General features: G+C 37.2%; 1 protein-coding gene across 1 annotated transcript in view; it reads right to left on the reverse strand.

The window, feature by feature from the left end:
• Positions 1-3,272: 3,272 nt before the first annotated feature.
• Positions 3,273-23,184, reverse strand: part of ARSK (arylsulfatase family member K) — a 43,961-nt gene continuing 24,049 nt past the window's right edge. Inside the window, exons 4-8 of the mRNA XM_032335726.1 lie at positions 20,669-20,951; positions 17,054-17,225; positions 13,537-13,761; positions 6,025-6,249; positions 3,273-3,710 (exon numbers count right to left, since the gene is read on the reverse strand). Coding sequence (XP_032191617.1) covers positions 3,421-3,710; positions 6,025-6,249; positions 13,537-13,761; positions 17,054-17,225; positions 20,669-20,951 — 1,195 coding nt within the window. The 3' untranslated portion in view covers positions 3,273-3,420. The remainder of the gene's footprint in view (positions 3,711-6,024; positions 6,250-13,536; positions 13,762-17,053; positions 17,226-20,668; positions 20,952-23,184) is intronic.

Genomic DNA, 23,184 nt, shown 5'->3' on the forward strand with positions numbered 1-23,184 from the left:
CCTTCAATGGGGGGGCTCGATCCCAGGACCTTGGGACCATGACCTGAGCCAAAGGCAGATGCTTAATGACTGAGCCATCCAGGTGTCCCTGAGGTGATGTATCTACAACAGTATCAGTCTGGCTGCAACATTGAGAAAAGACTGAAGAAAGCCAAGGGCAGGCTCAGGGAGACCTCTTAGGAGGCTACCGCAGAATTCCGAACAGGAGATTATCGTAGACTGGAACAGGGTGGAGCAGCAGAGTTAGTAAAAATGAATTCTGGAGACTGTCTTCAATTCAGTTTATAATTAGTGTCTGTTTCTCTCAGATCCTGGCACTCATTTCTTAATTTTCCAGGTTTTTCTTCTTTTTCTGTTTTCAGGGTTGATACCAGCTTGAATCAGATTTTATCCTAAAAACTCAGTTGAACCTAAGTGTGATCCTATAGCCAATATATTTAAAACGCTGTGGATGCTTGGTAAGTTCTAACAATGAATGCATCTCGAAAGTCTTGGGTAGAACAAGATGGACTGTATTTATCTTCATATGCCTATGTTTTCAGAATCACATTTCTATTATCATTGCTTTATTTTCCCCCTGTAATTAGCATACACACCCACACATGAGCTATTTCATGTTCTTTAGGTTTAACTAGGGGATGGGAGGTAGATTTGTGTATTTTCATTTTAATTGTCATAGCCCAATATTGAGCTCTTTTCCTTAAGGGTTTTGTTTCAGAATGTATCTGCAGTGACATTTCTTTCTCAGAAATTCATATACAGCTGCAAAGATAAGCTCTTACAAATTTACTGAAGAAGAATAAACACAGGAGATGAAGTGGCTCTTCAGGAAAACGTCAAAGACAGCTTGAAGAGGAAGTTAGGTAAAATTATTATTTTCAGATCAGCTTTTTATAGCTGAAAAATATAAGATACCAATCAAAAAACTATTGGTACCAAAAATACTGTATTATTGGCACAAAATTAATATATAGAGAAAGAATCTGCATATATAAACAAACAGAAGATATAATGGAAGAAAGATCCACTTAAAATAGCACACTGCCAACAAATGATGAAACAACTAGGAAAAACTGCTCTCTGCCTACACTTTGGGACCATCAGCTAGAGAGCTTAACGGAACAATAAGAAAGAACAGTGCCCAGGTGCCATCCCCAGAATTCCAATTTCATTGGTGTGGGGAGGGGCCTAGGCAGTATTTTCTTAGAGGTTCTTACTTTTCCAAAAATCTCTAAAGAAACTGACCCATATGAAGCAAACAGAATAATACTATGAGAATCAAAGAAACCTTGAAAAAAAGGGGAAAATGACTGAAGATTATGAAGAGTTTACTTCTCCCTAAAATAGGCTATAAACTTGATATGGTTTCATAAAAAGACTAACAAGATTTTTCATTTCCAAGCTAGGCAAACTTATTCTAAATTTGTGTGGAAAACCTAAGTGAGGAAGAGTGGCCAGGATAACTCTGAAAAAGGAAAATGTTGGCAAGGAACTTGTCTGACCAGAGATGGACTACCGCATCAGTAAGCAAAGGTGGATTGGTCCACTGGAAGATAACAAATGTTCTGAAAGGACCCAAATGTAAATGCAACTTTGGAATATAATAAAACGACATTTCAAATCAATAGGGAAAAAGATAATTAATTCAATAAAAGGTATTATGTAATGAAGTTGCTTTTTTTTTTTTTAAGATTTTACTTATTTATTTGACAGAGAGAGAGATCACAAGTAGGCAGAGAGGCAGGCAGAGAGAGAGGGCAGCAGGCTCCCTGCTGAGCACAGAGCCCGATGCAGGGCTCGATCCCAGGACCCTGAGATCACGACTTGAGCTGAAGGCAGAGGCTTAGCCCACTGAGCCACCCAGGTGCCCTGAAGTAGCATTTTCTAACCAAGGGGACAAATGTTAAGTTTATTTAATAAAAGGTCATTTGGGTAGCCATCTTAGAACAACAAACTAAAGTTAGATTTCTAATGTGGAATACATTCCAGGTGGGGCAAAGATCTAAGGACAAAAAATAAAACTCTAGAAGAAGGGAAGTGGGGGACACCATGCTGAATATGCATGACGCAAAAATCCCAGAGCCATAAATGCAAAGATTCATAAATTTGATCGCATGAAAATACCAATTGCCACAGGTTAAAAACACCAGAATAAAGTCAAAAGACAAATTACAAAAAGGAAAAAAACAAAACAAAAACAAAACAAAACAAAACATGTGCAGCTTCTCTCACAGGCAAAAAGCTAAGATCCAAAACCATGCCTGTAATAAAAAAGACAAGCAATAGAAAAATAGGCAAAGAATAAAATAGTAAAAGTCACAGTTAAAGAAATTCAAATGACTATTAAATATATGAAAATATGATCTTACTCAAAATAAAAACACTTTTTAAATATATTTTTATTTATCAGGTTGGTGAAGGATGTGAGGAAGTGCATCACTGGTGAGAATTTAAATTGATATAACTTTTTTGGGGGTAATTTGGTGTACTTGTTTGTGCTAGATACAGTCTTGCCCCAGTAATTTTATTTCTAGGTATTTTTAAGTGGGAGAAAAAAAAAAGAGCAAGATGCAGAACCTTTTGTAGAGTAAGCTACCTTTTGTGTGTTGGGGGGAAATACAAAGTTTGTTTGTTAAATATACTGTGTGTCTTTAAAAGGATACTTAGGAAGGTGGTTATAGTAGTTGCCCCAGAAAGGGGAACTGGGAAAGGAGGGACACTTCATGCTCATTTGTTCACTCTTCAGTAGCTTGTACATATATTACCGATTAAAAAAAAAAAACTGTAATAAAGTCAGCCAGATCCGGGAACTGTGTCCCATCAAATACATGCAAATAATTTATGCCCCATCAAATGCAAATAACTCAGCAGACAGCATTAAATACAAATAACTACTTTATGGTTCATAAGTCATAAAATAATTGTTAAAATTGTCTATATTCCATATTATTCAGAGAAACCTAACTTTATATTATACTATTTGCTTTTAACCTCCATTAAGTTGTTAAAAGTTCATAAGAATGAGGTCTTGATAGTAATCACTTATGAAAATATCTAACTGCATAATGATTACATATATATATATATATTTAAAGATTTTATTTATTTATCTGACAGACAGAGAGAGATCACAAGCAGGCAGAGAGGCAGGCAGAGAGAGGAGGGAGCAGGCTCCCTGCCGAGCAGAGAGCCTGATGCAGGGCTTGATCCCAGGATCCTGGGATCATGACCCAAACTGAAGGCAGAGGCTCTAACCCATCGAGCCACCCACGTGCTCTATATTTTATTTTAAAACAGAATACATTCTTTAAAAGTAACTAAAAATCAGTAATTATTAAAACATACAAAAGCGAATCATGATCTCTTACCATGTCTCTCTATATGCTGCTCTAGAACATTATTTTCTAATCTAACTTCAGTTCAGATTTTGTTAAGATTAGTCGGGGTGTTCAGCCACCGATCAATTGCACTTTCATACTTCCTTGGTTCTTGCAGCCAGTCTTGATGCCACCTGAGGTTCGCTATAACATTTGAATAGTTCTGCCCTACACTTTGTTTCCACTTGATAAACTGCTCTTTATTGTATTGGTGGACAGCGGCAGAAACCTTAGGGTAGTTAATAATGGAACGAAGCTTCTGATCCAAAGAATATGTAACTTCTGGAAATTTTGTAGCAATATTTGTTAGTTCATCTGGATCTGAGGAAAGATCTGGAAGAAAAAATGGAAATAGCTATCAAAATAGTTACCAGTTACAAAAACACATTTTAGAATGCCCTTACTCTGTGACAGATAATGTATTTGAATTTATTTTTATTTTCAGTTCCTATTAGCATAATAAGATGAAGGACAATATAAATGGTAAAATAATATAGAGGTTAAACACTCTTCTAAATGTATGTCCAAATTACCTTCCTACCATCATCCTGCTATCTCATTTTTTTTCTTATCCTTTCCTAGATGGCAGAAATAGATCTCACTAGTAAACTGGCTTGGCCCTAATTCTTCCTGGTTCTGATGCCTTGTTTTGACACACAGAGAAAAGAAATAGTAATGCTTATATTCTCCCATTTCAACAGCTCCAAACTTTCTAGATGTAAGAATTCTTTACATAGTCAAGTCATAGTCTTGTAAGTTCACTTACTCTTAGTTTTCTATATATTTTAGCATCTTGTGCTTGGATTTTTGAAAGTTCGGTGCATCAACACTGTCCATTTGAGCAAATAGCCACAGAAATAAGAATGTATCTCATTGCTACCACCAAGAAAATAACAATAAATATTTCAGAACATAAATATCCTTTTTACCTAGGTAAAAGGAAGACAAAATATAACTATGTCAATCTAATTGGAAAAATAGCAAATCAAAGATCTTACGACAATTTACTTAAGATAATAAATGAACAAAACCTCTGTGGGCCTATGTGGTGCATTTGCCAGAAGGGCCCTGAAGACATTTAGGACTTTGTTAGATGATTTCAGATGGTACCTCTTTGGGAAAGGGAAGTCAGTGAATAAATCCCAGAGAATACAGGAAAGGCAGGCTTACCCCATGATACTTTGATAGTCACATCTGCTTTTTGCAGAACATGTCCAGTGAATGAGCAAGACATGCCCATTACACAAAAGGATTTCCTTTTTTTTTTTTTTTTTAATTTAACAGAGAGAGATTACAAGTAGGCAGAGAGGCAGGCAGAGAGAGGGAGGGGAAAAGCAGACTCCCCGCTAAGCAGAGAGCCCAATGCGGGGTTTGATCCCAGGACCCTGAGATCATGACCTGAGCCGAAGGCAGAGGCTTAACCCACTGACCCACCCAGGCGCCTGGAAGGACTAACTTTTGAAGCCAAGAATCTCCTGCTCTTAGGGTAAAGGGGAGAGGGGGAGGTCAATCAGTTTAGCCCCTAAAGAATTATTTGGAGTTAATGATTTTGACATTTCTAACTGGAAAGGAAACTTAGGGAGAAATAAATATTAATAATGGCATGTTATATGTGAAAAAGAGAGGCAAGGGATAAGTAAAACCTGAATTTAATAATGTTGCTTTAAAATTAATTCATAGAGGAGCGCCTGGAGGGCTCCATCGGTTAAGCATCTGACTCTTGATTTCAGCTCAGGTCATGATCTCAGGGTCCTGGGATCTCACCCCACATAGGGCTCTGTGCTGAGAGGGGGAGTCTGCTTGAGAATTTTCTCTTTCCCGCTCCCTGTGCCCCTCCCTCCTGTGCATGCTCTTTCTCCCTCTCTCCAAAATAAATAAATCTTAAAAAATTAAAATTAATTCATAGAGTAGTGAAGCTAGCAGGCATCTTTGTGGAGAAAGAGCATGGATTTTGAACTTAGACCTGGGTTAAAATCCCAGCTCTGTCATTAGCTGTGAGATCTTGCACAGGTATTTGAATCCCTCTGACTTCTAGGCTTCTCTATAAAATGAGGATATTGGTATCATCTTAAATAATAAATCAGAATGTCAGGCTTGGGGTGCCTGGGTGTCTCAGTGGGTTAAGCCTCTGCCTTCGGCTCAGGTCATATCTCAGCGTCCTGGGATCGAGCCCTGCATCAGGCTCTCTGCTCAGCAGGGAGCCTGCTTCTCCCTGTGTCAAATATTTGCCTACTGTGTCAAATAAATCTCTCTGTCAAATAAATAAAATCATAAAAAAAAAGAATGTCAGGCTTCACAAGACATAGGGGTTAATATCCAGAACAGCTGAAACCAAGGGATAATGAGAGGGTGTGGACTACTGTTTGGGAAAGATAACCACGCATCTTAGAAGAGACCCTGATCAGCGAAAACCACAGTTTCAATCTTGAGACCCCGATCAAAAGTCTTCAGACACTTGGTCTGGAATTCAGAGGATTTGCAAAGAAGCTGCCCCTCACATGGGCAACCTTTTGTAGATGGTCCTGGCATGAGAAGCGGCAGATATTTATTTAAATATCACAGATGACTGGGCCTCTTGAGCAAAACTATGGAGGACAGCTCATTCTGTATACTACCACACTAAAGAAGAAGATACCAACAGATTTACCAAAGAGTTGAGGCAGTACTGAAGTGCCATCGGAGTAGGTGATATACTTCCATCGGTTAGTCCGCAGCATGTAGGTGGAAGCATTCACATTGCATCCATGGAACTGACTCAGAATCCAGGGCGGACGCAGGTTTTTGAATTTATGTTCATTCTTAAATGTTTCCGATGCTAAAGGCAGCAAAGAGTATCCACTCAGGTTCTGCGGCAGAGGAGCTCCAGCAATATCTATGTAACAAAATAGTATTTTTAAATAAGTTATTCTTCCACTAGTTGAAATATTCATAAATGACATCATTACAAGGTGTGAACCATATATGGATTTGGTAAATAGAGTGCCTAGGTCCAAATGCTCACTTCATTAGCCATATGCCCTTTCGACATGATTGTTAACTACTCTGAACCTCAGTTTCCTCATCTGTAAAAGGGGAATAACAATCATACCTCTACCTCATATGCTTATTTTAGGTTTAAATATGATAATTTATGTATGGCTCTGAGAATAGTACCTGATGAGAAACCCTCAACAGATATTAATCAGTCCTTTATTTCTGAATGATAAATAATTACAGTTGTTTCCCCCATTTGTTCCACTAGATATTAAGATAAAAAACCTATATGAGAACAGGGTTTAGTAGTCATCTATATGTTTTCAAACAATGATTAAAAGTAAGTAGGTTAGGGGCACCTGGGTGGCTCAGTGGGTTAAAGCCTCTGCCTTCAGCTCAGGTCATGATCTCAGAGTCCTGGGATCAAGCCCCGCATTGGGCTCTCTGCTCAGTGGGGAAGCTGCTTCCCCCTCTCTCTCTCTGCCTGCCTCTCTGCCTACTTGTGATTTCTGTCTGTCAAATAAATAAATAAATAAATCTTTTTTTTTTAAACTAGGTTATTTTATTGTCAGTGAAAGTTTATTGCTGATACTTTTCATAAACCTGTAAGGATGGTATAATAGTATGCCATTTGTCCCAAAGTTATTTGATGACATACATTTTTACCCTCAAGTAGCATATTGAGGGGCTAGTGTTTTGCAGAACATATATTGGAAATCTTGGATTATACTGATCTAGGGAAAAATGATTTATTTCCCCTTATCAAATATAAACAGATAAACTATAACATGAGAAATGTCTAACTTAAAAAGAGGCATTTTTAAAAATTGCTTTTAAGGTATTTGGAACTCAAATGATGTTTTTCCTATAGAAAAATTACCATTAATTATGACTGGCTACTTGGGATAGTTCCAAAATGAGTCTGCAGTTGCTCTTCCACCCCTTTTCTGGTTTCTGTGTTCCATGGTTAAGTATAATTAAACATTTCCAATGAAAAATAGGAAATAATATATCTGACATGCTAGAACTTAAACAAAATTGAATAAGAAAATTAACATGACTAAGTGTTTGAGGACTAATAGGCTAATTTCAGGAAAATAAGGAGGTAGAGAAAGACCTCTATAAATCTTCCAAAGGTACATGTTTTACATATATGTAAAAGTCCATATTCTCCCATTTCCTTGGAAGGGGCATAGTACAAGTACTAATCTTCTGCCAAATAATCATAATTGTGGACTTTCTGAAGAAAGACAGAAAGACCAGAGATAACTGGTTAAAAACAAAGGAGTAAAGACATTTAAGGGGATGTGCGTGAGAGAAAGGGACTGCCCTAAATAAAACTCACTTTAGCTACAGGACAGTAGGACACGACTGTGAGGTCTACCGTAAGGAACGCGGGTAGTGAGGGAGCAGACTGGGTCAGGCTGGTCTGTCTGGTAGTCGTCATGTAGCCCCACTAGTGAGGCGTAGGAAGGGAGAGAAGAGGACTTCGAAGATGACTGGGAGGCAAGGACCAACCGGTATATACCCAGGACTGGGAAGTTCCTGTATTCAGCATTTTAATAACCTCTGAAACTTAGCAATGCCTTATTTCACATCTGTTGTTAGCCTAATCTTCCTAAAAAAAAATTGGGAAGACTAAGAAAATGGACATGGTTCTGTGTTTATATGGGAAGTCAGTAGGAAACTGGGATAAGTTTTTTTTTTTTTTTTAATTCATTCAACAACCTAGGTGCTATTCCAGGTGTAAGGAAACAACAGTGGAGAAGGCAGGTAAGCTCTCCTGGAGCTTATATTCTAATGCTGGGAGACAGATGGACAGTCATGGCATACAGCACTAAGTGCAATTAAAAAAAAAAAAAAAAGCAGGGCAAAGGAGACAGTGATGGCGAGTATGTGTTCGGGTGCTGTTTCATATAGTGCGGTCAGGGGAAGGCTTCTCTAATGAGGTGACATTTAAACTCCAAGGAAGGGCCAGGGCGAGTCCTTAGATCCCTGGGGGAAGGGCTTCCCCCCAGGAAGAGCAAATGTACAGACCCTGAGGGAGGGGGAGCCTGTCGAGTCCAGTCCCCAGACACCAAGGAGCTCTGAATAGGCTGGAGCAGAGTAGGTGAGGGGTACAACGGTAAAAGAGGAGTGAGAGGTCATGTTGGAATCTCAGGTGCAAGGAGAGATTTTGAATTTTACTCTTTGTGAAAGGGAAACCAGCAGAGACTTTTGAGTAGAAGCCTGCCACGCCTGTTGCTAACGACCGCCGGGTGAACTGACTGAAAGGGGTCTGAGAAGAAGGTGGGAGCAAGAAGGTACTGCAGCAGTCCGGGCAAGAGAGAACAGTGACTTGTTGCCAGTCTAATAGTAGTAGTATCATATACCTTTGTAAATTGATGAAGAAAGAAACCAATGTCAAATATTCACAGTATTTAATAACTAACTACTTTACATATTTATTAACTTTTCTGTGCCGCAGGAAACAGGGTATTCACTTCTCATCTATTTATCAATGATTTCCTTAAAAGCACTTTAGCTTAAACTGCATTTCAAAAAGCTCTTTGATCTTTGTTTAAAACCATTTTCTTGTGTTTTTTTTCTTCTGGCAGATCTGTCATTCTAATACTGTTTTAAGTAAGTTTGATCTTTCTTGGTAGAATAAGCAAAGACAAACAGTAACTGCAGAATTCTCAACAAAGTGCCTTGAATTTAAAACAGTCAACAAATGGGGAAAAATGCAGACCTGGATATATAGGATGGTTTCCTGAAGATTTCTTCCTGAGCATAGGAGAAGATAAAAGATTAGACTGGTATGGCAATGATGCAAACTATGTACATTTTTTAGGGCATACCAAAGAATAAAAACTACTAACAATGATAGCCTAACATTTAATTGTTTGCCATGTTCCAGTCATTGTTTTAAGCTTTGCAATAGCTGCTGTTATTTACATGTTATTGATAAGAAAATTGAAGACCAGAGATGTAAAGTAACTTGCCCAAGGCCAAAACTGAAGGAGGGATTTGAATTTAGGCAGTCTGATGCCAGGTCTTCTGGATTCTTTAGTACTACAACACAAGTCTTGCTTTACTGTAGTTACTCAACTTCACAATTTTTTTTAGATAATAAAAGTAAAATAGTCTGTGTAGAATGCTTCTCCCAACCCTCCACTAGATCATGTAGCAGGAAGCATTTTGCAATCTGAATCCCTTACAATAAGCATTCTTTTACACACAAGTGCATTTTTATATAATTACATTTTCATAATTCAAAAATATGGATTTATCTTTTATGTGAGGGGAAGGCAGGTGTTTTACAAAAAAGATCAATTATTAAAAGAAAAAACTCACATGAAAATATGTTTAGAAGAGAAAATCAAAACTATTTTAATTTTAAAGTGAGACTCCCTTTATTTCTAACTGAGCCAAAAGATGCTGCTAATAGGTTATTAGAGAAGAAAAGATACGGGGGGGTGGGTTGGTAATTTTTAAAGAATAATCTCTGAAGTGCTATCAACTTTAATAGTATAAAGAATTCGTGTTCATAAAAATGGCACTCTTCTGCCAGCATTAGAAAATGATAATGTGATGGTATACCACAAAGGACTATTAAGATAAACAGGTTAAGAATACCCTTTCTACTTTATCATAAAATACCATTTTATAGGAAAGAAAAAAAAACTCTTTTGAAATACCTTCTGTATTTTCCCCCAATTTTTAAAATAAATTTTATTATGCTGTGCAATATTAGTTTCAGGTGTAGTTAAAATGCCTTTTAAAAACTATTGTAAATTCAGACTTTTTAATAAAAGCATTGTAGCTTCTTAAAATCTGAACAGGCTCTTCATAGTAAGGTAGGTTTAATAGAACAGGAATCTCAATTGGTTTTTCCTATTTAATATTCTTCTCTCTGAGTTATTTTTAATCACCATCTTTTATATGCTATTTATGAGATCCGTATGACGTAGGGAAGAGGAGGTCTGATTTGAGGCTTTGATCTAAGATATTTAATCCCATACTCTGGGTGTAACTTAAATTCATATAAAATAATACAGCTATGGCTAAGCTAATGAAGAAAGGGCCTTTAGAATCCTAAGAATACATTATGTTTTATATCTGTTGTAAACTCCTAATTGGCTAGAAGAATCAATAAAATTGACTATTTTTTACCCAATCTGTTTCTACTCAGTATTCATATTGTTTCTAATTCTTTAGCTTAATATGATATTACAATAAATATCCATGGAGATAAATCTTTGTATATAGCTATAGGTTATTTTCTAAAATTGGAATTTCTAGGTCAAAAGGTATGTGTATTTCTGAGTAATTTGGAAGAAACTGCCACATTGCCTCCAGAAAATCTGTGCCAGTTTATACTCCTAGAAGCAGAATAAGGAAAGGCCTAATTCCAATATAAGATTTTCTAATTCTTTTTAATCTTTGAAAACTTCATACGTGCAAGAAAATTGGTATCTTCTTGTTTTAATATTTTTCTGACTACCGAGTTTGAACCTTTAAAATATCTTGGCCATTTGAGTATCTTCTCTTGTGAATTGTTTGTTTCTATCTTTCAGTCACTTTTTGAGTAGGCTATTTCTCTTTTTCCTATAGATTTGTAAGAGCTCAATTAATATTAACGCTTTATCATTTGCAAAAATGTTAATTTTAGATAAATGATAATATTACCATGCTGTTTCCTGGCTCCAACATAAGATTCTTGCTGTACCCCCTCATCATTCTCTTTCTACCTTATCTCTGGTTAACATCTGGTCAGTAGGATGTTTCAGTGCTTTATATAAAAAGACCCATGCACGGATATTCTCCTTCCTGCCCCAAACACATAAATGTAACTTTTCCCTTTTGGTGATAAAAATATTTGTAATGAAACATATTACAAGCTGTGCTAAGTCTGAAGAGGCTAATTTCCAGTTTAGAATTAGAGAGACATTGATTTTTGGCTTAATTTCCTTTACTCTAGTTGGGCAGATCTAATCAACACATGATGTAAATGCTGTTAATATATTCTGTAGGGAAATGTGACTCAGAAGTCTATTACGAAGAATCAGTGAAAGATAAAAATAAGTAAAAATCTACATAGAACTGTGAGTTTTAGAAAATTGTAATAATTAACAAATTGCAGGAAAAAAAGAAGTTGGAGAGCACCTACATAATTTCCAGAAGAGGTGGGAAGGAATGGGAGGAGTTTCTGGGAATGTTTGGTTTTTGGCTAATGAAATGCTTACTGTCATACAACACAAATCCAGGGATAGGCAGGTAGTCTCCTAGGTGGATAATAAATTCTCTCAACCTAAGCAGTTTTATTTAGTGTTTTCTTATATAATCTGTTAGCTAAATACCTCGGGAAATCTTGCAGATGCCTTTTAACTCTTATGATGTATAAAATGGCAAGTAGTGTTAATGGTGGATCAAAAATGTAGAGAAGAAAAATTTGCACTGTAGGCAAATATAAAACAACATTTAAAGAAAAATCACTTAAATATGCATAATAATCACCTTACATACCAGGTGATAGGCTGACTAAGCATAGGTAGGACTCACTGCAGACAGCTCCCTGTATATAATGGTCAGTTGAGCTGCTAGAGTCAGAAAGACAGGCAAAATGTCAAATACCACTAGCAAATATAGCAAGGGGATACTGAGAAAGAATCAGCCCAACCTTTCGTGATTGGTTTGCAGTTCTGGTCACTGTCCTTCTAAAAAACAGAACAAGGCTAAAGAGTTCAGCAAATTTGGAAATGGAGTGGGGGGACTTCTACCTGAGGAAAAACTAAGGGAGGAAACTACAAAGAGATGCCACCATCAAGAAGCACCTGTTCCTAAGGGCACCTAGGTGGCTCAGTTGGTTAAGTATCCACCTTGTGTTCAGGTCATGATCCCATGGTCCTGGGATCAAGCCCCACTCAGCAGGGACCCTACTTCTCCCTCTCCTGTTCCCCCTGTTTGTTCGTTCTCTCTCTCCCTCTCTCTCTCTCTCTGCCAAATAAATACATAAAATCTTTTAAAAAAGCACCTTTCCTAAAACTATAAAGTTTATAATAAGAGAGACAGAAACATACATAATCATACATACACTTCTTATCAAAACAGAAATGAGGAAGTAGTCAGGATTGCCTGAAGAGTGAGGGAGTCAGAAAGTGGCAGAGATACAGCTAAGTGTGATAATTGCTTTGGGATGTAGGGGAACCAGCAAATGACAACTAAGAAACTGAAGAGATTAAAAATACCATCAGGCAAAAGAAAAACAAAGAATTGTGTTCAAATATACAAGAAGTGATATAAAATAAAAGAGAAAGTGAAAAGGTATTGAAAAAAATTAACCCTAAAGAATTTTAAGGCCCTGGAATAGTCTTCAGTTAAATGAAGGGAAGGACTTTGTAGCAGAAGGAAGGAGATAAAAAGGAATTTCTTACGTCTTTGGTTTTCAGATACATGTTTCTTTCACATTTCAATATATACATATGAAACATATATATCTTATGTCGTGTTTTCTTTCACTAAAATCTATTTATAAATAGATGGTACTTTTTGTAATTGATGGTGCCTTAGAACAGAAGAATTTCAGTATTCAAATGTTACTGAATTTAAAGTAGTCTGCTAAATTAGATAGAGGCTAACAATGCTGTATAATTTCCTCTGAATTTACTGATGGTGTTGTTCTATTACCTTCAACAAAACTGTTAACTACCCCTACCCATATGTTGCTGTTCTAGACGTATGGTTCTGTTTATACACATTAAGAAGCTAGTGAAGTTCTTAGTACAGACTAATCTAAAGATTCTGAGGAGAAACGGGTTCATATGTTAGATTAAGAGGCTTTTCTAACACTGTACAAGATTCGTAGTTTCAAAGTGGATAAAATAATCCAGAAGGGAACTACTTACACTTCTGAGAGGTGGTGGTAGAGAATCACATATTGTGCAAATCCTATCTGTGAGGTTATGAACCGAATATCTTCTGTGGCTTACGTTATAACCATGCCATGACTGTGACTCTTTTGAAGGGAAAAACGACTGTATGCTACAGGAACCTGAGGAGTTATCGTCCTCATTTTTTCAGATGTGGATCTGACTCACAGTTAAAAGAATTGCTCAAGGTTATGAACAGGTCGGCCAAGTCCCTCTCTACTTATTCCTTTTCCAACATGATTACAAATAAATACTTACAGGATTGTGTTACTTACCAAGCATAGTCGGGTAAATATCCACAAGAGAAACCACACTGGGTACTTGTAGGTTGGCCTTAATTCCTGGTCCCATCATCAAGAGTGGAACGTGGGCACTCGCTTCATACATACTCATTTTATAAAACTGACGATGCTCCATGGCCAGCTCTCCATGGTCTGAGGTGTATATGACAATAGTTTTCTGAAGAAGATCTAACTGGCGAAGAGCTAAAATAATTTCTCCTACAACACAAATCAAGATAAACCTTAATTAGCTTTTAGTTTGTGTTCTATCACAGTAAGCTCATAACAACTCAACCTTGCAAGAGGGTGATTGCTAACATCTGAATGTCAGCTGTTGTTCTTAAGTAAGTTATGCCACACTTCATGTGCCTGCTCTTCACCTGACAGACAAGACAGAGGAAGGAGAAAATACGGTACTGATATTTGGAGATGACGCTGGCTTGGTTTCTATGTTCCTATCAGAGATTGGGGAAAATGCTTTTCCCCTTTGTGACTTAAATGAAAAAAGAAAGACAACTCTACATGTCAGTGCTGTGGTGTGTCCCAATGAAAGGACTGGTATTACCACCAAGCCACAATTTATGGCCCCATGGGAGGTCAGAATCCTCCTCCCTGCTACCCTTTCTCCTACACCCCCAACAGGCAGGTCAGACTTAGTATATTCTTGGGTAGGGAATAACTGGACAGTAAAATTCCTCTGACCAGTCCCTGTCTCTTAGTGTCCTCCTCATTGTAATTAAGAGAATCACAGGAAGGCACAGTCCAGAGAGAAGAATCATCCCTATTTGCCAGTTCCCCAATCCTGACCTACAGGGGTCTGTATTATGAATATAAAACCCACAGGTGATTCTGAGGTCCCACCAAACTGAGACCCACTGTTCTATGGAGTTATTTACAGAGCATAGAACATCAGAATCTTTCAACTGGACAAATATAATGGCTTCTAAATTGGTCTTGCCCCTATACCTCTTTCTTCTCTAACTCTTGTACCATTGGGGTGGCTGTCTTTTTAAAATATTTGATCATGTCTTACCCCAGCTTAAAACTTCTTCAAAACTTCCCATTGTCTAATTCTTCAGCAAGCTCAGCACCCTCAACTACCCTCTAGACCTATACTTCTTATAGTCCTAAACGACTTAGAATTCCTAAACTAGTCATAATTAGGTTAGATTTTCTTGCCTCTGTATGTTGTCTGCTTTCTTCTGTGTGGAATGCCTTTTCTCTCACCTTCTACTTGGCAGATTCCCATTCTTCCTCTAGGACCTAGCTCAAGCATTATCTCCCTGGTGAAACTGCCTGCTCCTCCAGGTAGACTGAATCGCTGTCCTCCAAGGCCTCTGCAGCCGTAGTTACAACTCACGTTACAAGGGCTGGTGTTTGTACTCATCTTGTACATATTTGCTGAGTTCTTACTATGTGCCAGGCACCATGGATCCAAAGCGAGGCACCTGGGACATGAGCTTGGTTAAGACTGAAATCCCTTGGGGCGCCTGGATGGCTCAGTGGGTTAAGCCTCTGCCTTCAGCTCAAGTCATGATTCCAGGATCCTGGGATCAAGCCCCACATCGGGCTCTCTGCTCAGAGAGCCCCCCTTACCTGCCTCTCTGCCTACTTGTGATCTCTCACTGTCAAATAAATAAATAAAATCCTTAAAAAAAAAAAAGACTGAAATCCCTGCTGTCACGGGATCCTCCTTGCTCAAGGGAAGCAGACAGTAAACAAGCAAATAGACAAAATAATTGACAATTATGATGTAAATAATCAAGATGACAAGGCAGAGAATAGGTAGGATGGTATACTAACTTGCGGTGGCTGGGAAGACATCCCTGAGGAGATATATGAACTGAGAGCTAAAGACTGAGAATAACCAGCCATGTAAACAGCAAAGGGAAGAGCATCCCAGGCCCACAGAAAAGCACATATAAAGACCCTGAGGTGGAGCAAGAGCTTAGTGTTTTTAACTAAAGTGTGATTTCTTAATAATATTCAATTAGTACCTCCAATGCCCTAGATAGTGCCTGATAGCTAGCTAGTGGGCACTAAATATTTGTAGAACAAATATAGTGAACAGTAAGAAATACTATTTGGAGGTGAGACTAGTGTGGATATAACAATGTATGACATATTTCATAAACTCTGTAGTTGAAGTGAGCTGCTGCATTTTTTTTTTTATTAATCAAAGAGACTTCAAGAGCTATTCCCATAATCCCTGCAGCAACATTATATATATAATATTTTACCTTAGTAGATACAGATGAATGGATAACTGCAAAATTTCCAAAGTGATTTCCAGGGTGCAATGGGTGAATACTGACTGACATCAGAAAATTTGAAAAACAATTCAGGATTAAAGAAATTTGCTTTAAATATTAAATGTATTTAGAAAATCCTTAGGACTTTTAATTCATATTATATTTGATATATTATAAATAATACACCCATTTTTTTTGCTTTCTGATTTATACTTTTCTATTTTGGGCCAATAATACTTTTTAAGAATCAGCCACCCGTTCCCTCTCAAAATTCACTTTGTACAAAAGTGTGTTTCCCACACTTCACTAATATGGTTTGCTCCACTCCAAAGTATAGCAAACTATGAAAATAACTTGTTAGAAAAATGGATTTTTTTTTTTTTTAAAAAAAGGGTTCTTCAATCTAAAGTGGAAAATGCCATTCACTCTACAAGTGAGTAGGCAAAACACTTTCTTGACACTCATCTTCTGGAAGCAGGTAGGGTTTTGAGCTGAACTAGGGAAGGAGACTGGTATGATACTGGTCTAGAAATACACATTAAAAAAAATGATGTCAGTTTTAGTTAAACTCTAAAGGGCCTGGGAAGAATGGTTTTGTTTTCTAATTATTACAAGTCTGGGAGAATTCACAAGATTCTGTGACTAAACTCATCTCTCAGGATCTAAGCTGCCTTACAATTTACCTGTCACATGTGTACCTGTGTCACATATGTACTGATTCCTGTTTATTTTATTTTTTTTTAAAGATTTTATTTATTTATTTGACAGATAGAGATCATAAGTAGGCAGAGAGGCAGGCAGAGAGAGAGGGGGAAGCAGGTTCCCCCCCCCCCAGCAGAGAGCCCGATGCAGGACTCAATCCCAGGACCCTACAATCATGACCTAAGCCAAAGGCAGAGGCTTTAACCCCCTGAGCCACCCAGGCACCTGTACTGATTCCTGTTTAAAGCAGGTAAAAAGTTTTGTGTCAAGCAGATAATAATCTATGGTCCTGTCTTTATGTACGAACAAACCTGCGCATTTATTAAGTTATGAATAATTAAGATGAAAAAGACTTCTTAGTCCATGATTAATAATACAAATTATCCAATTTTTATATGGGTCAAGATTTTTATAGTTCTAAGCCTTTAGCACCCAGCAACTGTTGTAAAACATTGTCTGAGGAAGTTCATACAAGTCAACAACCAGCATGATCACAGTTTGTTGGAAAAATATTATACTTTTTCTTCATTTAATTGCTTATTAAATATACCACCTACCAAGCATGGCATCTGTCTCAGCACACATGGCATAATAAAAGGCTCTAATATTTTTAATTTCTTTTTCTGTAAACTTTCCAGTGCAGTTTTTTGTATAAGAAGAGTAATAATCTATAGGGTGCATTTCTGACAGAGGTGACCACTTTGGGATTTTAATGGCATCATAAGAAACCTAAAAAGGAGAGAAAAACAAGGTAGTTAATATTCTCTCTTCCAACAAGTATGTATGGTGAACAAGACAATACTTAATTATTTGGGATTGTAGAGGTATGTAAAGAAAATAGTAAATCAAATACACAATTAGGAACAAATTGTTAATATTACTAGGGACAACAAAAGATATGTATTAATATCCATATATAGAGTCACGAAAATTGTTTTTATAATTGCACATGACAAAGAAAAATATGAGCTATATTAGACAGTGTTCTAGTCCAGAAAAAGTATCCAAGCTTTTTATTGGTGTGACCAGTTCAAAATTCCAGAATCAACAACCTCAGAATCTAGACTGTTTCCCAATAGTTTGCTAGTAAAACTGCCAATATCTAGTGAGACAGCCAAATGTTTGCTAAGAAAAAATACAACTTTTTTCTTAAAAAAGATTTTATTTATTTATTTGACAGACAGAGACCACAAGTAGGCAGAAAGGCAGGCAGAGAGAGGTAGGGAAGCAGGCTCCCTGCTGAGCAGAGAGCCCGATGTGGGGCTCAATCCCAGGAATCTGGGATCATGACCTGAGCTGAAGGCAGAGGCTTTAACCCATTGAGCCACCCAGGTACCCCAAAAAAATACAACTTCTTTTTTTTTTTTTTTTAAAGATTTTTATTTATTTATTTGACAGAGAGAGATCACAGGTAGGTAGAGAGGCTGGCAGAGAGAGAGAGGGAAGCAGGCTCCCTGCTGAGCAGAGAGCCCGATGTGGGACTCGATCCCAGGACTCTGAGATCATGACCCGAGCCGAAGGCAGCGGCTTAACCCATTGAGCCACCCAGGTGCCCCGAAAAAATACAACTTTTTAATACATATGAGTGTTTATAGCTTTGGTGAAAACAAGACTAAACTTAAGTCATATACTTCTTTCAGTCATGTAACTTAAAAAATTCAGAGATGTCTACTTACTACTTACTGATAAGTTATTCGATTCAGTTCATTAGGCTAGTGCTCATTTTTCTTTTTCTTTTAAGATATTTTTAATTTATTTGACACACACACACACACACACACACAGAGGTCACAAGTAGGCAGAGAGGCAGGCAGAGAGAGGAGGAAGCAGGCTCCCTGCTGAGCAGAGAGCCTGCTGCGGGGCTCGATCCCAGGACCCCAGGACCTGAGCCGAAGGCAGAGGCTTTAACCCACTGAGCCACCCAGGTGCCCTGGCTAGTACTCATTTTTCAAGATGGAGCCAGTTACAACTTTTTCAGAAGACATTAAGTATCTACAATTTTGACATTGTTTCCTTTGAAACAGGGTTCACTAAGCAGCATTTCTGATTAGAGTTTTTAATTTTTTTTAAAGCTTATTTGACAGACAGAGATCACAAGTAGGCAGAGAGGCAGGCAGAGAGAGAGGAAGGAAAGCAGGCTCCCTACTGAGCAGAGAACCTGATGCGGGGTTTGATCCGAACACCCTGGGATCATGACCAGAGCTGAAAGCAGAGGCTTTAACCTCTGATTAGAGTTTTTAAAGCAACTTAAATTCAATTTAAGTTGATCCCTTTCAAACAAAACACAGGTGGTTCTTGTTTGCATGGCTCAGATGGGCATGGATTTCATTTGCCAAGGTTGAGTTAAATAATCCCAGCCCCCAACAACACAAATTTTAATTACCAAAGCATATTAACTGTGAGTTGCTGCATAAGTACAAACTTCCACAAATACTGCTGGCTCTTTAGTCTACAAATCCCTGTATATTACAGGTGTGTGCCCCAATTGGTGACTAATCACATTATTTTTTTTCAAAGCCTATCAGTGATTGGTCCCTGTAAATCGTTTTTTCAGTATGGATACGTATAGCCAAGTGTGTAGTTGGGCTGCCTCCTTGTCTCCCAGGGAGAACTCCATGCAGCATTTTACAAAAATGGATAGTCAAAAGAGGGGATTGATAAAGATGAATGTACAGTAAAGAAATAAAAAAGTGGTAACACTGTATGTGAAATTTGAATCAAACATTAACTAGAGTCATAGAAAAAAGAGTCATCCTGGGCACGTTGATACAGACACCATTTTTTTTTTAAGATTTTATTTATTTATTGGACAGACAGATCACAGGTAGGCAGAGAGGCGGGCAGAGAGAGAGGAGGAAGCAGGCTCCCCACTGAGCAGAGAGCCTGAGGCAGGGCTTGATCCCAGGACCCTAGGACGAAGGCAGAGGCTTTAACCCACTGAGCCACCCAGGTGTCCCTACCCTGCCACCATTTGATACATTCTAGCTATGCAGCCAGAGGAACTTAATGTAGATAAAACTCATTGATAAAAATAGGAAGTTCGCTGCAACACAGAAGGATGAACATATTCTAGAGAAAGTGACACTGGAAAAATCCATAGATTAAAAGAATTCTCAGAAATACATTATGACATTGGAAGCGCAAAGGGTAAAATGTTGGAAGGTGATCTACATTTAGAAAGGGATAGGACAGTCTGCGAGGACTTAGAGAAGATGCTTTCTCCATTATCTTGTTATATAGTGAGAAGACGAGCACTGCCCAAATTCTTGATTTTTTTTTTCAAAAACCCAAAACACTTTAATCCTCAATATTTCTAGTGTTTCCAGTTACAGTGCATTCAACATTAGTTTTCCTGGTTTTTCATTTCCCTGCACATTTATAACCCCAAATAAGAAGTTTAATGTTTTGACAAATGTTTTTAAGAGTCCTAGAAAAATGGTCATTTTCTCAATTGATTGTTGAGAACTCTTTGTACAGTTTCAACTTGCATGGTCACTTTTACTAACCTGCCCTCAGCCAAGTGAAGACTGCCGGCACTCTTAAGAGAATGCCTTTTAGTTTCTTCTCTCTCTTTTTTTTTTCAAGATTTTATTTATTTGAAAGCTAACAAGCTGGGGGCACAGGGCAGAGGGAGGGAGAGAGAGAAAATTCTGAGCAGACTCTGCACTGAGAAAAGAGCCTGACCTGGGGCTCAATCCCAGGACCTTGGGAACATAACCTGAGCCATCCAGATGCCCCAGTTTCTTTTTTTATAGACACATTATATACAAATGAGTTCAACTCAGAAGTAGATTACTAGGGCTTTTTTTTTTTTCTCTTTTTGAGATCCTGTCTTTACTGTTTCTTTTATTGTTTTGTTATGTTATGTTATGTTAATCACCATACAGTACATCATTAGTTTTGGATGTGGTGTTCCATGATTCATTGTTTGCTCCACGTAATCTGTGCCCAACTTAATACCCATCAGATTACTGATTTTTTTAATACTTATTTTATCTATGTAAAATTGCCCCTTTGTTTTTTGTCAACCAGTTATTGGACATATTTGATTAACTAAGCTACAGAATTTTCAAATTGTCTTTAAAAGTGATCAAAGAAGCAGTGGCCAAGTACCAATAACATACAGTTTATAATATTAACTTGTATTTTTGAGCACACTATAGTGTACTTACCTTTTTAAGCCAATAAAGAGATGTATGAAATGTTGAAGATCCAAAATTTTCTCCTGAAGATGGGGAAGGATACGGATGTGGTAAATTTAATCCCAAGTAGAGAACAAACGGTTGAGTGTAATTATTTGCTTCCTTTCTTAACCAATTCACTGCTCTGTCTGTATTCGTCCAGTCCCTTTCCATTACTCTTACTTTAGTTTTTTTAGGGATAAGATTAACCACAGGTCTGCCTTCTTGTCTGAGTAAGAAAGCAACATCTCTTGTCCATGCTTCAACACGGTTGCTGAGGAGGCAAAAAGACAGGTGTATTATAAGGTACTAAAAAAGATAAGAAAAAAACTGACTAAGCATAGATATAAGAAAGTAATATGGAAAACAGTTTTTAGACTCAGTCATGTAACTATTCAGGTTCACTACACTAGATCTCATTAAGAGAGTTACTGAAACTTGCAAACACAAAATCCAGGGAAAAATGATGAGAATCAAATATTCACCTATGTATTCTTTAAAACAAAGATAGATTATTTAGAAGAGCTACTTTTTCTTATAACAACACATTTAATAATATAAAAAATAGTTCAAGTTCCTGGTATTTCTCCTAAATTTTCTACCAATTTGTCTTTTTTTCTGTCAGAAGGAAGAGAGGTTTTTATTTTTATTCCAGTATAGTTAATATAAAATGTTACCTTTGTTTCAGGTGTACAATACAGTGATTCAACAATTCAATATATTACTCAGTGCTCATCAAGATAAGTGTACTCTTGTCTCACTCAACCCCCCAACCCCTCCTCTCTCACAACCATCAGTTTATTCTCTACAGTTAAGATTCTGTTTTTTGGTTTGTCTCTTTATCCCCCCTCTTTATTTGTTTCTTAAATTCTACATATGAGTGAAATCATATGCCTTTGTCTTTCTCTGACTGACTTATTTCACTTAGCGTAATACCCTCTAATTACATCCATATCGTTGCAAATGGTAAGATCTCATTTTTTTTTAGGACTGAGTAGTATTCCACTGTGTGTGTGTGTGTGTGTGTGTGTGTGTGTGTGTGTGTGTGTGACATCTGCTTTATCCATTCATCTATTGATGGACACAGTTTGCTTCCATAATTTCACTATTACATATATTGCTATAATAAACAAATGGGTGCATGTATCCCTTTGAATTAGTGTTTTTGTATTTTTTGGATAAATCCCCAGTAGTTTGGTTACTGGATTGTAGAGTAGTTCTATTTTTAACTTTTAGAAGAACCTCCATATTGTCTTCCACAGTGGCTGTACCAGCTTGCATTCCTATCAACAGTGCACCAGGGCACCTATTTCTCCTCATCTTCATCAATGCTTGTTTCTTTTAATTTTAGCCATTCTGGCTGGTGAGGTGATAGCTCATTGTGGTTTTGGTTTGCATCTTCCTGATAATGAGTGATACTGTCCATCTTTTCATATATCTGTTGGCATTGGGATGTCTTTGGAGAAGTATCTGGTCGTGTCTTCTGCCCATTCTTAATTGGATTATTTGGGTTTTGGTCTTATAGATTTTGTAGACTAACCTTTTATTGGATATGTCATTTGCAAATGTCTTCTCCCGTTCAGTAGGTTAGTTTTGTTGGTTGTTACCTTTGCTGTGCAGAAGTTTTTTACTTTGATGCAGTCCCAATAGTTTATTTTTGCTCTTGTTTCTCTGGTCTCAGATGTATCTAGAAAGACGTTCTTATGGTCAATGTCAAAGATATGACTGCCTCAGCTCTCTTCTAGGATTTTTATGGTCTCAGTCTCACATTTAGGTCTTTAATCCATTTTGGGTTTATTTTTGATTTTTGTGTATGGTGTACAAAAGTGATCCAGGTTCATTCTTTTGTAGGTAGCTGTCCAGTTTTCCCAACACCATTAGTTGAAGACATTTTGTCTTTTTCCCATTTCATATTCTTCCCTCCTCTGTTGAAGGTTAATTGACCATAAAATTGTGGGTTTATTTCTGGGCTCTCTATTCTGTTCTGTTGATCTATGCATCTGTTTTTATGCCAGTATCTTGTTGTTTTGATTATTATAGTTTTGTATTATAGTTTTATGATTATTATAGTTTTTTATACTATTGTATAGTTTTTTTTATAACTTGAAATCTGGAATTGTTATACCTCCAGTATTGTATGTCTTTTTCAAGATTGCTTTGGCTATTCAGGGTCTTTTATGGTTCCATTCAAATTTTTGGTATGAAAAATGTTGTTAGTATTTTGATAGGGATTTCATTAAATCTGTAGATTTCTTTGAGTACTATAGATGTTTTACAATGTATGTTCTTCTAATCCATGAACATTGAATGTCCTTCTATTTCTTTTTGTCGTCTTTGATTTCTTTCATCAGTGTTTTATAGTTTTCAGAGTACAGGTCTTTCACCTCTTTGGTTAGGTTTATTCCTAAGTATTTTATTATATTTGGTGTAATTATAAATGGGATTGTTTTCTTCATTTCTCTTCTGTTTCATTATTAATGTACAGAAATGCAATGGGTTTTGTATCC

Source organism: Mustela erminea, chromosome 3 (genome assembly GCF_009829155.1).
Source record: "Mustela erminea isolate mMusErm1 chromosome 3, mMusErm1.Pri, whole genome shotgun sequence".
In the NCBI taxonomy this organism is placed as follows: Eukaryota; Metazoa; Chordata; class Mammalia; order Carnivora; family Mustelidae; genus Mustela; species Mustela erminea.